Below are 16,123 nucleotides of genomic sequence, written 5' to 3'. Positions count from 1 at the left end.
TATAAGATGTTATTGATCTGTTGTTATCATGTTTTGTGGTGTAACTTCAGGCTATATACAAATGATCAAATAGAGATTTCAAAGGTATTTTTTTAAAGGATTAAGATTATTATAGTATTTTTTAAAGGATTGTTAATGACATCACACCAGTATAAATAAACTATACAGACAGAGTGAATGAAATGTGTGGTTAGTTAAGTACATGAAAGCTTCTCTATGGATCCATTTGAGTCAGTTGGGAAACACATAATGAATTGGACAGACACTGAGTGCATATAACGGATTTCACTGTGTTTGTTTCCAGACCATCTCTTGAAACCATTACTTTCTTTAAACCAATAGTAGTAGCTTAGATTCAGGCAAACTGTAAAATATAGTATATATAATATTTATTATTAGCACTTCACAATGCTGAATGGCCTTTAAGACAAATAGACAGGTGGTCTAATGCATTTGTTATGCACTGTATATAGAAAAAGACATCAAATAGCCCAAAACTAGTATTATGACGCTTGAGCAATGTAGTTTTGCATTAGAATATTTTTTACAATTATTATTTGCATTAAAAAATCCACAATATCTAACCAAATGTCATTCATTGTATAGACAACCAGTATAAGCCAAATGTTTTACATTTGTTAAAGGACAAGTTCGGTATTTTACACTTAAAGCCCTGTTTTCAGATTGTTTATGATGAAATAGAACGGTTTTGACTGAAATTTCGACATATGCGGCTGCCCAAGAATTTTCGGGTGTTTGTGTTTCACCTCCCACTCCTACAATGGGTTTAATGGTGCACTGGAACAATCCTTTCTAAAATGCATTAAACTTTCGTTTACAAAGACGTGAAACTCACCGAGTGGTCAGGGGTGTTCACTGTATGCTCATTCAATGCAATGCAGTGAGACAGACGTGGATGAGAGAGTGCATGTATCTTTGCACTCACCGTGAACAGAGTGTTGACAAAACTTCCAAAATAACAGTTCTCCGGTCACATAAAAGTCATGTGAGACCTGCTAGGGCTGGGAAAAAATCGATTTGATTTTAAAATCGAGTTGGTAGGTCAAATCGATTCATATTTTTAAAAATCGAGTTTTTCAGATTTTTTTTCTCCCCCTCTGCAGTATAGCGCAGTACATACATTTTGCATTCGCCAAATCTTCCTTCAGGGTTTCCGTAGGACGCTCCCTGCGGGGCAGCCCTCTGCCCCTCCCCTCTCCCGAGTTTGTTTGAATTTGCGTAAATTTCATGTTGATGCAATTTAATTAAATATAATAAGTATATATTTTTTAAATATGTGTACAGTTTGCAATTATTTTGTTATAAATGGGGGCAGGGAAAAAAATCGAATCGAATCGTAAATCGAGTTTTTGATAAAAAAATCACAGATTTTTTTACAGATTTTTTTAGGGGGACAAATCGCCCAGCCCTACTAAGTGCTTTGCGTCGAATTTCTTAATTTTTTCGCTGACGAAAGCAGAGTCATTGAGAGCCGCTTCGACATGGTTTCAGTGTTTTGGAGGGGGTCTGAAACGACGGGAGGGGGCGTGTCGCCCAGATTTACTTCTCCCGGTCTGCATTTCCCCCAGACATACGTTCGTCTCCCACACAAAAACATAATTTTATTCAAAATATGTAAAATTCCGCAAAATTCCGCGTTAATACTAGATTCTGTGTTAATTAGCCAATTCCGTGATTCCGGCCGCGATTCCGTGATCGCGGAAATTATAGGGCCCTACTAGAGTTAAAAATATGATTATTATCATTACCATTCAGCCGATCTCCGTTTTTGGTGGTACCACTTTTAGCATAGCTTAGCATAATCCATTGAATCTGATTAGACCATTAGCATTGCGCTCAAAAATGACCACAGTGTTTCATATTTTTTCCTATTTAAAAGGGGAAAAAGTCTATTAAGACTCTTCTGCAGCCATGATAGGACAGCAAAGTCCTATATTATTATGTCGGAATGAGAGTAGTGATAGATCTATAAATTGTCTGGCTGATATATCGGGATGATTTTTGCAAGTTTTATGTGTATCGGCATCGGCCGATACCTGGCTGCTGTGTTCGCCGTTTTTTTCCGGCATTATTTACAGACAGAGTGCTGGAAGCCGCAAGGGATTGCAGTTCATGTGACTAAAAACAACCAACCTTTCCATGACAACATCGAAAGCTTGGCCTAACAGCTGATCATAGCTGGACAAAGCGGGTTTTTATTTCTTATCTCTATATATATTTTTAGTAGTACTAGAAATCAATATCCTTTGCTGATAGTTCTCGTCATTGTGGAGAGTGCAGTTTATGGTTCCATATCACCCTCACCTGTTTTTACTATTTGTTAAATATAGTTTTTTAAGTTCAATAAATGTAACTTTTTTAAATTGAGGCTTGTAACATTTGGCATCATCGTGGTGTCATTTTTATGATGTAAACTGAGTGAGCAAAAGCAGTATTGGCTCCAAATATCGGCTCAAGATAATCGGCAGCCTGTATCGGTCATCGGCTAAGGCTGATGAAACAAAAATCGGCATTGGCACTAAAAAAAAATCCATATCGGAGGATCACTAAATGAGAGTATTATTCCTAGACATATCGGCCTAGAAAATCGCAACTTTTAATTTTCCGTTGTTCTTAGTACACGATGTAACTACAGAAGAGTCAAGTTTTAAATAGGAAAAATATAAAACTCTTTGGTTATTTTTGAGCGCGATGCTTATGGTCTAATCAGATTCAATGGATTATGCTAAGCTTTGCTCAGAGAGATCTGAAGGTTGCTCCTCGGTTTTTATCTACATACACCGCGGGTCTCCTTACATGGAAATCATGTGTCTACAGTAGCCCTAAACGGACAAACTGTTCTACTGTTTCCTACGTTGGCCATGTCCTAAATGGCGCACTTCATGTGGACTTTAGTTCTCGTGGCCTTAAACTGCGCATTCTCGCATAGTCTACGAGTCTGTAGGGTGTCCCATCTGTCATTTTTACGCTCCGAAGTGTGCTCATCAGCGCCCCCTTTGCACCCTTGATTCGGTCTCCACACACTTTACCAACCCAGAAGTCCGTGCGAAAGAGAAATCAGACGAGGGATGGGAGGAGTTCACACTTATGGGCAACTTATCTTCCTACACTGAAAAAAAAAATCCTTTCAATTTACGTAATTTTAATGTGTACATCGGTCCCACATAATCCGATTGTTTAAAACCAAAATAATTTTCCTCATATAATTTTTATGTGTCAGACCAAAACATTTTAATTGTTTTAAGTAGTCTAATATAAATATATTGACTCAAAGTGCTATTTCTCTTTACTATAACACATTTATTTTGTAATGTTTAAGTAATTTTATTATGTAAGGGGACTAGATTTTCATCTCTAATTCCAACATGCTTTTTTAATGCTTATATTATGGGATTATGTAACTCTAAAGCAATTTCATTATGTCTCTGGCACCAGAATAATCACTCATAATTATCCAAATGTTATTTATTTCTTTTTTAAATACAAAATAAATTTGCATTGGCATAAAAAGCAAAGAGTTTTGTACAAATGTTTAGTGATATTTAGGCAAACCACTGCTTTCAGATCATCAATTCATTTAAATCACTACACATTAATTCATTAACAGTCAATAACTATTACAACAATCAGCACATGCAGTACATACATAAAGGGGCAATTTCCCAGACAGGTTGTAGATTAAGCCATGACTAGGCCCTAGTTATTAGGATATTTTTAATAAAATAAAGTTTACAAACAAACCTACCTTACAAAAACAACACTGGAATACATCTTGAGACAAAACAATGGCACTGATATATGTCAAGATATGTCAGTGCAATATGTTTTCAAATTAAGGCATTGCAAAAGTCTGGGACTAGGAAAAGACCCATCTGTAAAACTGACCCAAATGTTTAAAATAGTTACTATCACAGTAGATTTAGAAGTGCTAAAACACAAACACTGCATTCCAAAGAGACATGCAAAAGAGTAAGTACTATTATTTTTTAAATGGATTTACAAACTGGAAAATATCACTCCTTCAGAAAGTCAGAGCTACAGCATTTGTATAAACTGATAATCAAAGATTCAACAAAAACAAAATACAACAACCATTTCCAAAATCAACTCTGAGCAGCTAACTGTTAATGTTTTAATAAGAGAAAACACTTAAAACAGATAAATAAAAAGAACATAAATGAGCAGCACAGTCTTTCTGATCCTTTCACTGAAAGAAACTGTTCGTTAAAATTACCCTCAATGCAGTTCCATTAAAATCTTTTGGATTTCCTCAAAAATAAAGCGGAGATCAGGATAGCTCAGGTTTAAGGCATACATCAGCTCAAACAACATGGCACAATGTTGCAGCACCTTCATGCCTTCCAGGACTATACAAAGATCCTCTTCTTCAAGAAGCATGTTGTTTGAGAGCACAAATCCCAACATTGGTGTCTTCAAATGACCTCACTGATGCTGACTTCATCCATGCCCTGTACAAAACAGACCAATTTAGTTAAAGAAACAGAAAAAAGTTACTGTTACAATAAAAGTGTCATTGGAAATTAGTACAATGCAAACAAATATAAATGTAAGTATACAGACCCATGTGCATTGCCACAGCATGTTACAATTGGTTACAAATATATGGGTTACAAAGCAAGGCAGCTGCACTGTCCACTGCTCCAGGTGTGTGTGTGTGTGTGTGTTAAATAAAGAGGCCACATTTCAAGTGTGTGCTACCATACCTGACAATCACAGCAAAATTAGGGCTGGGGCGGTTTGGATTTTTTCTTACCGCGGTCGGTAATCAACAAATTCCCGCGGTTTTGCGGTTTATTGGCAAGACAACGAGTTAAATAACATGCATGACTTATTTATGTTTAATAAACAACATGTGCAAATTACTTAAGGAACATGTAAAGTGAATATTATTTCCTTCCACATTTCTTCAATTTCAACATTCAACAACTTGAACAATTAATATTATCAGTTAAAAATTTTTTTTAACGCATTGTGCATGTCCACACGTACGTGCCTACAGACATTTCTCCACTTTTCTATCCTTAATTTATGAATGGCCTGTAAATGACGCAAATTATTGCTAACCTGATGGTCTGGTAAAATAACCATTTGTATGAGAAATCACTTGTACTGCATATGTGTCCGTGCTTGAGTATAGATTGGAAGCTGCACGGAGACGCGTGTGTGTGCGCAAAATGACACGGTCTGTCTCGCGCGCGTCCGGGCAGTGCGCGTCTGTCTGGCGCGCGCCCGGGCAGTCCGCGTCTGTCTCGCGTGCTCGGGACCGCTTCTGTTCTAGACACTTACCATTAACATCTGTCTTTATCCACAAACGGAGAAAGAAGACGCAAAAGCAAAACTTGCTGTGTGTACTGTGAAATGTGTACTGCTGTAGAAATGGCCACTGTGGTAGGCTAGATGAAAAAGAGACAATCTAACCTCTTTGGATATTAATCCTCGGACTGATCGCGTGCTCTTTATGTTGCGTGACAATTTAATAATGTATGAAACCTGATTCTGTTGTTGATCTGTTGCAGCTGTTTGTTCAAATTAAATAAAATGTTTGTATTGCTTTACCGAGTCACAGACAACGTCACCCGTATTTCTACTCAATGACAATTTAATATTAAAATCATATCGGTTAAGATTTAATGTTCATAACAAGCTGCGGTTGTTTAAAAGCTGCGTGTATAACATCCCCACATAAACACACAAGTGCAGGCCAATGTTTCAAGTTTTTTTTTTTTTTTTTTTTGCGGTTATGACGGTGAGGAGCTCAGACCCGCGGCATGGGTCACGTGACCGCGGTATGGCGGTAATGCGGTTACCGCCCCAGGCCTAAGCAAAATTATCTCATTTTCTCACTCTCATGCTGTTACAGACCTGTATAAATATCTTTGTTCTGATGAACACGAAGGAAGACATTTATTTTGAGGAATGTTTGCAACCAAACTGTTCATGAGCCCCATTCACTTCCATAGTATTATATTTCCCCACTATGGAAGTGAATGGGGCTTATGATTGGTTTGGGTACAAACATTCCTTAAAAAAAAATCTTCCTAAGGGCTCAGTCACACCAAAAGCGTTTGCAGGCAGTTGCAGGCGCCTTTTTTGAATGATATTCTATGGGCAGGGCACGTTTGCGCGCTGTTTATGCGCGCCGAGCGCCTTGCGGTTTTCTGCCGCCTGCCTCGCACGCGTTTTTGAAGGAGCGCTGAGAGTGGAGAAGCGCCTGACGTCATTTGCATCTTCCATTGTCCAATCGAATGAGGGGAGAGGCGGGCCTTACGTTGTGGTGAGGGAAGTTTACAGTTGCTTTGAAGAACCGGACTCCACTCGCTCACTCTCTCCTGCGTGTTTGTGCACCTCTCACCCTCAAACAAGGTCAGAGCAAGCGTCCTCTTTTTAAAGTTTCTGCTAATATGACAGTTAACAGCAAAAGAGCGCTCACGCTTCAATATTTGATTGACAAGACAGCTGACTCTGTGGTTGCTTAGCAATATGAAAAGCTGCGCCGCACTGCTCTTTTTTTAAAAAAGGCAGTGCGTCGCGCCTTGCGTTTGCAAGCGTTTAAAGCGCTTTTGGTGTGACTGACCCCTTAGTGTTCATCAGAACAAAGACATTTATACAGGTTTGTAACAACATGATAGGGAGTAAGTGATGAGAATTTTTATTTTTGGGTGAACTACCCCTTTAAATCTTCCCAGGTGTTTTAATGACCCTTGTGCCAAAAGATGTAACTAAAACATACTAAATGTTCTGTACTTCCAACAAGGTTTACACATTTTTATGTCTATGAATCTATATTACTTACTTCTGTCATTTGATCATTGATTGTTCCAAGTCTTTTTGCTAGCTGTCCTCCTTTCTGATAGAAGAGTTTCATCAGGTTTTTGGATTGGAGGTCCAGGTGACACAGGAACATTAGACAGTAGTGATTCTTTTAAATTCAGCATTTATCTGAAAACAAATTAACCAACCATTGTTTATTTGAGTACTGCGAGTCAAAAAATAATACATGTATATTAGTTACAAAAAAAAGATTTTTTTGATGACTTACCAATGCTTTTGAGTGTGTAGCGTATGAAAGGATGATGGACCTATAAGAGGAAATATTCAGAGGTGAAATCAACACATAACCTCAAATGATGAAGGTCACACATACACAGAGCAATAATGAAATAAGTATTATATCTGTCATAGGACGCAATGTTGGACAAAATTAGATCTTAAAACAACAAGGTTCTCTTCTGAAAACGTCAGCTTTAAGGTGTGGCACTTCAAAGCAATTTTTTCAGTTAATATACCAGACGTCACGCGAGACATTTAAAAAAGCTTTTTCTAATAGAATCAAGTGTTGCTCGTGCCTCGTGGCGTAGCGAAGTCATGAATAACTGACGCGGGTCTTATAATCTGATTAAGCAGACAGTTTTTTTTTTAATACGCAATGTCATTATTAATGTAGTCAATTGATATCATCTGGTAAATTACTTACATGGATAACGTTACTCTGGACAGAATAAAAACGTTTGGTTAGGGTTTTATTTGTCCTGAACCGTTTCCATAGAACAGCTGAGTAAAAAGTGCCTCAAAAGTCAACTCAAAGCTGACAGTTTTCAACTCGGATAAAACTACCAAACAAGAAATAACGTTATACAGCTGACATTTTTAAAACGCTGTTTTTCTTTATGAGCCTTACACTTACTGACTGACTGACTGACTGACTGTAACGTTAACTTACTCCACCAACCTCCTCCAAACTAATTTTTACTACAAGTCATTGCAATGACTACATATTGTAAAAAAACTGTCTATCTAGTGAAGATGTATCACGTATAAAGTGAACATAAATAAATAATAGAACTTACTTTAATAACGTGGTGTCCGTCTGAGAGAGTTCTTCTGACTGACTGCTGTCTGCTGCTGAGTCTTCATTTTGGCGCCCACAACAAACGATGTTTATTCTTCTTTTATGGCAGTTGACGTCCTTTTCATTGAGCGTTACTGCCACCTTCTGCTCAGGAGGTGCCGTTTTGTTTGCTTACTCAATTTTATTGCTTTAACTATTCAATTCAATCAATTTTAATCAATGTGAGAATAATGTGTTCATTTTACATTCAAACAAAACATTTTCATCCTAATCAATTAAATTATGTTTACACAAGGAATATAAATATTTTGTTTTGCATATACATGTTTATTTTATTTAAATTCAAAGACCCACCAAGTCCATTTTTTTCAGTGTACTGACATGACGCCCGAGTCTGTCCCAAAATATGACTCCGATGGACTTGCGTGAAGGGTCCCTAAGTATGCACTACATGATGTCATCAAAGTGTGGACTCTGAGGAAGTCCACAAGTCCGGAGTGTGCCATTTGAACAGGGCCGTTGTCTTAGACGACGACATGTTTGTCCTGTGGCATCTATGGTAGCTTCTCATTGCGTTTCGAAAGTGAGGTTGGTTGCAATGCGCAATTTCACCAATAGATGCCGCTTAAAACCCCCCATATGGTACCTTTAATAGAAAAATATGTTTTAATGGTTGATTAATCTATGACTTCTGAGAGAAGTTGAATGTGCCGGCTCAAATTTGGGTATAAGAGCTTGAATTCAATTTGACATTCCTCACTCCTGTTCAAAATAGTAAAATGTTTAGGATTCTCTTAAAAGAAAAAGGGTCCACATTAAAGCACTTCGCATTGTTGGATGGTCTTTGAGACAAATAGGCAGGGGTAAAATAAATTTGTTAAATCTGTACTTGCTGCTTTCGCCTACTATGCCTTTAATAAGTGTAGTAACTGATGTATCATTGATCTTTACACATTTAACAAGGAGATGCTCAGAATAAATACTTGAGTAGTCTCTCTCTCTCTCTCTCTCGTCTTCTATGTTTGATGAGGCTTGTGAGGAGCTCCTGGTAGATACGTAGGGGAATCGAATCGATCAGCCTCTTATTGTTGCTATGGCAACCATGGTCCAGTTTTTTTACTTATTTTTTACTTAGATTATCAACGCCTAGTGACAGTGGTGAACCCTTCTGTAGTATACCACCATTATCTTAAGATACAGGCCAGTTTTAAACCCATTCACCAAAGTTAGAAAGCAGGTATTCAGGGTCATTCTTCATTTGTGTGTCATCTCAATCGTTGATGAATGTAAAAATGGTCCAAATCTGAAACACGGTCAGATTTGATGTGGAAAATTGAAACTCATGTGCGAGTAATAATATGTTCTCACCATCTCCATAAATAGCTAAGCGTCTCAGTTCTCCATGGATACTGTGACCTCATTCAGCATATCCGTGAACCCGTTTGTTCCCGGAGTGTTCACTTGGAAGTCACTCATGTTAATGTTTTTGATATTGTGGATGTCATTTGCTTTATGGGCTTTTCTTTGGCCTTCTTCTCCAGTGAGAGTGTACATTAGGCCTGCATGGAGGATCGGAAAACACCGGGTTTTATATTTAGCACTTTCAAAGATAAAGAAAATGCTTTGATCCTTAAAATTCAGAAAAATTGCTGCTCAGCTCAGCTGTCTGCTGTGATATAACAGCAGGATGGTGTCCAAATATGTGCAGAAAGCAACGGGGTGCGGAGGATTTAAAAACAGGAATGTGTAGCTTGTCTTTTTGTTAAGCACCTATATAAGTTCTGAAATAAAAACGAAATAAACCTTTTAGTGAAAAGATGTTCTTCATAAAACAATATGTAATAATTATACTTTTATATACACTGCAAAAAAATTATTTTCAAGAAAAAAAATCTTAGTATTTTTGTCTTGTTTTCAGTAAAAATAAAAATATCTAAAAATTCTAAAATTAAGATGCTTTTTTTGATGAGCGAAACAACCCAAGAAAATAAGCAAAAAAATCTGCCAATGGGGTAAGCAAAAAAATCTTGAACATTTTTCTTAAACACTAAATTCAAGAAAAATTCAAGAAAATTTTGCTTACCCCATTGGCAGATTTATTTGCACAAAATCACTTAAATTTGATATTTTTGGTCTTAAAACTAGAATTATTTTTAGTGCTGCCTCACGATTAGTCGCGACTAATCATTTGCAGAATAAAAGTTTTTGTTTACATAATATATGTTGGTGTACTGTGTATAGCAATTATGTAATCAAACACACCCATGCATGTATATATTTAAGAAATATTTGCATGTGTATATAAAGTTTTATATTTATATATAATTTAAATTATATATAAATATAAATATTTATTATATAAATATATGTTTTTCTTTAAATTATACATGCATGTGTTTGTATTTATTTATACATAATTATTATACACAGTACACACACATATATTATGTAAACAAAAACTTTTATTCTGCAAACGATTAGTCGTGACTAATCGTGGGGCAGCGCTAATTATTTTCTTGGGTCGTTTTGCTCATCGATGGGGGGCATCTTAATTTGGGAGTTTTTGGATATTTTTACTGAAAACAAGACAAAAATGCTAAGAAAATTTTATCGTGAAACTCATTTTTTGCAGTGTAAGCTGTACAGTCGTCCAAATAGACCTTTAAATTCCCAATAAAATCAATACTGTCTTCTTATTTTTAATGTAATACTGCAGTGTTTATTATAAACAATTTATATGTGTTATGATTAAAGTAATTATTTTTTAAAGGGGACATATCATGAAAATCTCACTTTTTCCATGTTTAAGTGCTATAATTGCATCCCCAGTGCTTCTATCAACCTAGAAAATGTGAAAAAGATCAACGCAGAAACTTAGTTTTGGTAAACCATTCTCTGCAAGCATTAAATTGAAATTTGCCTCCCCTTGTGATGTCAGAAGGGGATAATACCGCCCCTTAATCCGCACTATCCAACCACGACACTGCAATTTAGTGCAGGGATCAGATCATTTGCGTTTTAAAGGACACACCCAAAAATGGCACATTTTTGCTCACACCTACAAAGTGGAAATTTTAAAATGCTATATAAATAATCTATATTGTATTTTAAGCTAAAACTTCACATACGTACTCTTGAGAACCCCAAAGATTTATTTTACATCCTTAAAAAATTAATGCGCCACATAACTTTAATCAAAATCTTCTGTCGATCATTCTCTAATGACGTCAGCTAGACGGCTTGGGTGGAGCATCTGTTAACTCCGCCCCCTACTTTCCTCGGAAATACGTCACAACACGGAAATAAAGTCGATTGCGACTTCCCGTTCACGGGGTCTATAAGTGAAAAGAAAATGTTCCTGATAAAACAAAGCTTGTTTGCCAAAGCAAGAGTGATGCATACAGGATGAATACACACCAAGGATCACTAATATCATTTCAAGAATGTCTCAGTATGTTGCACAATGCACATCTCTGAACCATATTAATGTACGTGTTAACGGATCGAGCCTTTTTTTGTTGGTCTTGCAGACATTGTTCCTGAAGAGCTTAGAGAGCCCTTCTATAAAGACCAGTATGAACAGGAGCATCTGAAGCCTCCCGTTGCCGGCCTGCTGCTGTCAGCCGAGCTGTACTGCCGAGCAGGAAGTCTGATCCTGAAGAGCGACGCTGCCAAACCTCTGCTGGGCCATGATGCCGTCATACAGGCTCTGGCTCAGAAAGGCCTGTACGTCACGGATCAGGAGAGACTGGTTACAGAGAGAGACCTGCAGAAGAAACCCATACAGATGGTGAGTGAAGTCTGAAATAAAAGTAAATGAAATTGTTTTTGATGACATTACTAAGGCCAACAGGGTGGAGAAATATTAACCAAGTACGTATATCAATATCCACTTTTATTGTCTAATCAAATCGGTCCTGCCTAGGACTGGGTGACATATTGTGATATTGAAAATATTTTAATATGGATTTATGTATTGAATCTTGGGATGGCAAAGCTCAAGATGAAGATAGTGATTGGGCAGATGGATCTACTGTATGTGTTTTTTAAAATCAATAAGTCTTTTGTATTTGAAGAGTTTTAATAAAAATGTGTTTTCTATACCAAGAAAGTGACAAGATGAAAACCACCATTTTCTGTTACAAACTTTCACAGAGCATCTTTAGGTTATAACATTAAAAATTCTAATCCATAATTTGATTTTCAAATATTTTTTATAAAAACAGATGATTTGTTCCGCAACATGCAATAAAGTAATAAAGTTTTTTTTCAAAATGCTATAAATCTATTGAATCAATATATAAATGTGCATTCATCTTCGCCATGTTATATTAATTTAGTTGACTATGGTATACACTGATAAAAAAAAAAAAAAATTACAAAACACTTACTTTGTCATATTAACAACACTGTTAATGCTGCTGTCATCCTTGCGCCGTAAAATAATGGAAAGTTTTTCATAATGCTGCGTTTACACCAGCCGTGGTAGAGGCGTCAAGCGCGAGTGATTTCAATGTAAAGTCAATGTGAAGATGCATTGACGCACGTTTGGAGGTCTCATGGTGCGAATGAGGCATTTAGCGCGGTAAACGCGATTCTGCCTCATTCGCGCAGCTAGTTTACGCGAATTGAGCGTTGCTGCGGCAAACGCGCAAGTTGAAAAATGTGAAATTTGGCGGAAAACGTGCCGCGTTAACCAATCAGGAGCTTGCTCTAGTAGTGACGTGATTACAGGATGCGAGCAGAGTCGCAGAAGCCCCTCCCATGAGGCTAATTTCCCGCTTGAATGTCTCGATGACTAGAATTTCAAAACTAAGATGGCCACAAAAAACCACCACCGGTTTAGCAATGCCATCAAAGTATTATTTTGTTTTTGTTTGCTTGTTGATCACGAAGTACAAACTAGATGAGGAAAACTAGGATTCTGTGTGTAGTCAACGTGCCGCCATTATTGTTTACAGTGCGTGGAATGGTGCGCTGTGATTGGTTGAGCAGATTTATTGCATTATGCAGAAAAGGAGGACTGGCGTTTGTCGCGGTTTGGAAAAGAGGGAGAAAAGATGACAGAATAACACGGCAGATATCAGATTTTGCGTAAAGTGTTTAAGACCTAGTGTACTACTATTCCTTTAATATCTGTTGTTAAGATCTAAAGAGTGCCGTTGTTGTATGAATGGTTTCCTTTTGATTCTTAATTATCGTGGTGCTGTTTGCTGTGTCTCTTACTGCCTCAGCCAAGCACATCTCATTGCAAATAATGTCTTTGCTGTGAGAATAACAATTTTCAGTGGTGCCAATAATGATTATTGCTCTGTGCTTTGCTCCCCATTGAATAATTAAGTATTGTATTGCATTAAATGATTGTGTCTTACACTGCAGGAAGCTATTTTCTTTGCTGTTAAAGTTGGTGAGTTACAGTTACAGCTTGAAGACCAGGTGGTTTAGGTTGGTTGGTTAAAATCACTAAAATTTGTTGCTCAAATGGTAGGGCAATGTGTAAGCAGAACAAAGGTCATAGGTTGAACTTAAATATTTTGTCAATTCACTTTGGATTGAAGCATCTGCCAAATGCATAATTGAACATTTGAGTTAGCCACTGTTTTTACAGCCGACAATATTTTGATCGCAATATTAAATTCGTCACATGACATTTATGTGATTGGTTCAAAATGTGCTTTTAGAACTGAGCATCCATAGGCAGACAGTATATGCAGTTTAGCTAATTCAAATAAAATTTTAACTAAACGTATGAAGCAGTTCTACGTAGCAAACCGCAATATGAAAATCCAGGTGTAGCTGTCAGACGGATCTGCTGACAATGACCCCACTTAATCTCCAGGAACCAATGAATGTTTATGCATCTTGAATTCGTAGTTCACAAATCCTTGTTAGCATCAACCAGCCGTCTGTCTTTGTGCCGTTCTGCTACTACAGTATGCTGCCTGACTGCAAGATGTGTCTGTCTAATGCCGCGTACACACCAAACGCGAAGCATCACATTCCTCGCTCTAAATTACTTGCGGGATTTAACTTTGTGTCATGCTTATTTTTTGCTCGATTTGAATATATATTAACTTGCACGAAGATGTGTTTGAGGCGAATAGTGTGTATTTTCACGCCAATTCGCGTCATTTGCATCGTCCCTCGTGAGTTTGCTTCTTTTCGCGTTTTTACATTGACTTTGTATGTAATCTCCTTGCGCATTGTGTTCGCGTGGTTTGCAGAGGCGGACACTACTTGAGTATTTTAAAGGAATAGTCTACTCATTTTCAATATTAAAATATGTTATTACCTTAACTAAGAATTGTTGATACATCCCTCTATCATCTGTGTGCGTGCACGTAAGCGCTGGAGCGCGCTGCGACGCTTCGATAGCATTTAGCTTAGCCCCATTCATTCAATGGTACCATTTAGAGATAAAGTTAGAAGTGACCAAACACATCAAGCAAGTTTGGTGGTACAAAATCAAACGTAGCGCTTTTCTAAGCGGATTTAAAAGAGGAACTATATTTTATGGCGTAATAGCACTTTTGGGAGTACTTCGACTCGGCGCAGTAACACCCTCCCTCTCCCATTATCAGAGTGAGAAGGGGAGCGGACTTTTCAGGCAAGTCGAAGTACTCCCAAAAGTGCTATTACGCCATAAAATATAGTTCCTCTTTTAAATCCGCTTAGAAAAGCGCTACGTTTTATTTTGTACCACCAAACTTGCTCGTATAACTACTCGTCTTAAATAGGAAAAACGTTGATGTGTTTGGTCACTTTTGGCTTTGTCTCTGGGTGGTGCCATTGAATGAATGGGGCTAAGCTAAATGCTATCGAAGCGTCGCAGCGCGCTCCAGCGCCCACGCGCACGCACACAGACGACAGAGGGATGCATCAACAATTCCCAGCCAAGGCAACAACATATTCCAATATTGAAAATGAGTAGACTGTTCCTTTAAGTACATTATCCAAGCATTTGTGCTTTATCAGAGTGTTTGTCTTGTGTTTTTTACTTTACTTTACTAAAAAAAAATTCACTTTATTCTAAGACATAGAATCATACCGTGTATTCCTTTTATTTTGCATATTAACATTTATTTAATACCTAATTACATAAAAATTGTGTACTTTTACTTTTCTTGAGTAAAAGTAAAAAAGTACTTTTAACTTAAGTAAAAGTACAAAAATACTAGATGTTTAATGTACTCAAATATTAAATACTGTATAAACCAAAAACTTGAAATTATGAAATGTAGTTGAGTAAAAATTATGATAATATGCTTTGGAATGTATGTTTTCCAAAGAAAAACACTGATAAAATACGAAAACTTGAAAATTTACTTTTAGTTAGAAAGTAAAAATACTTTAGTAGTGAAAAGCGAATTTATCCCTGAAATTAACCCATGGTTATGAAACCCTGCTAGCCCTGCATTGCAGTGACAAATGCACGCAGTGTGAAACAAAGCAGGGTTAGAATGTTATGACCCCAATTAAACACAGCTGAAGCAGCTAATGAAGGTGTTCAGGGTTGCTTGATAATACAGACAGGTGTAGGAGCTGGGGTTTACGACCTCCGCAAGACCCACCGAAATCCTGGACAGGACGCGTCCGGGAAGAACGTCACGTATGGTCACCCTAAACAGTGTAAGACATCAGATTATGAATACCCAGGGTTATCTCTTAAGTACAAAAAGTATAAAACGTGAAACAGATAACCCAGGATTCCGTTAACTCTGGGTTTAGAATAACCCGGGGTTAACTATTTCCAGTGTGAAAAGCATGTGACGACTTGCCCCAAAGTCATTGAGACAACTTGCCCCAAAGTGACATGTGTGCTACATGTATGCTCAACATAGCACATCAGCTAAAGTATCAAAAGACACATTATTGTCTACTCTATCTTGGGGAAAATAATAATTTTTAACATTCATACCTAACAAAGTTGTATTGCATAAAATTTAAAGTGCAAATCTTTTACTTTTTAAGCAAAAAATAAGACTATTGTGCTAACGTCAGATTAGAGCAATCTCACATGTGAACACAAAGTTGACTAAGAAGTTGTCACACAAAGTGACTATTTGATTTTTGAGCCTAATTATCTAGTAATTCTAGTAATTTTTTGTTTATTTACTTTATTTACATTTTAGTGTGATGTAAGTGAATCTGAAATGTGGGTATATAGTGATTAGATTGTCTTTATTTGAATGGAATGGTGGCCACTCCAAGCCAAAAATACATTGCATGTAT

General features: G+C 37.1%; 1 protein-coding gene and 1 long non-coding RNA gene across 8 annotated transcripts in view; one reads left to right on the top strand and one right to left on the bottom strand.

Moving 5' to 3' along the window:
* The window catches only part of camsap2a (calmodulin regulated spectrin-associated protein family, member 2a), a 64,063-nt gene that overhangs the window by 1,661 nt on the left and 46,279 nt on the right, over window positions 1–16,123 (top strand). For all 6 annotated transcript variants that reach the window (XM_055217797.2, XM_055217801.2, XM_055217800.2 and 3 more), the window contains exon 2: window positions 11,422–11,681. In XM_055217797.2, the coding sequence (XP_055073772.2) occupies window positions 11,422–11,681 (260 nt within the window). The remainder of the gene's footprint in view (window positions 1–11,421; window positions 11,682–16,123) is intronic.
* Window positions 3,472–8,270, bottom strand: LOC129448623 (uncharacterized). 2 transcript variants are annotated; one of them, XR_012365638.1, is made up of 4 exons: window positions 7,890–8,270; window positions 7,082–7,121; window positions 6,836–6,981; window positions 3,472–4,490 (listed from the first exon to the last, which is right to left on the bottom strand). It is a non-coding gene; the product is annotated as an uncharacterized lncRNA (long non-coding RNA). The 2 variants fall into 2 exon arrangements; XR_012365637.1 differs by having other exon boundaries at window positions 7,082–8,270.

The sequence above is a fragment of the Misgurnus anguillicaudatus genome, chromosome 23 (assembly GCF_027580225.2).
Source record: "Misgurnus anguillicaudatus chromosome 23, ASM2758022v2, whole genome shotgun sequence".
NCBI classification, from domain to species: Eukaryota; Metazoa; Chordata; class Actinopteri; order Cypriniformes; family Cobitidae; genus Misgurnus; species Misgurnus anguillicaudatus.
The sequence above is the reverse complement of the archived record's forward strand: the minus strand, read 5'-3'. Positions and strand labels throughout refer to the sequence as shown.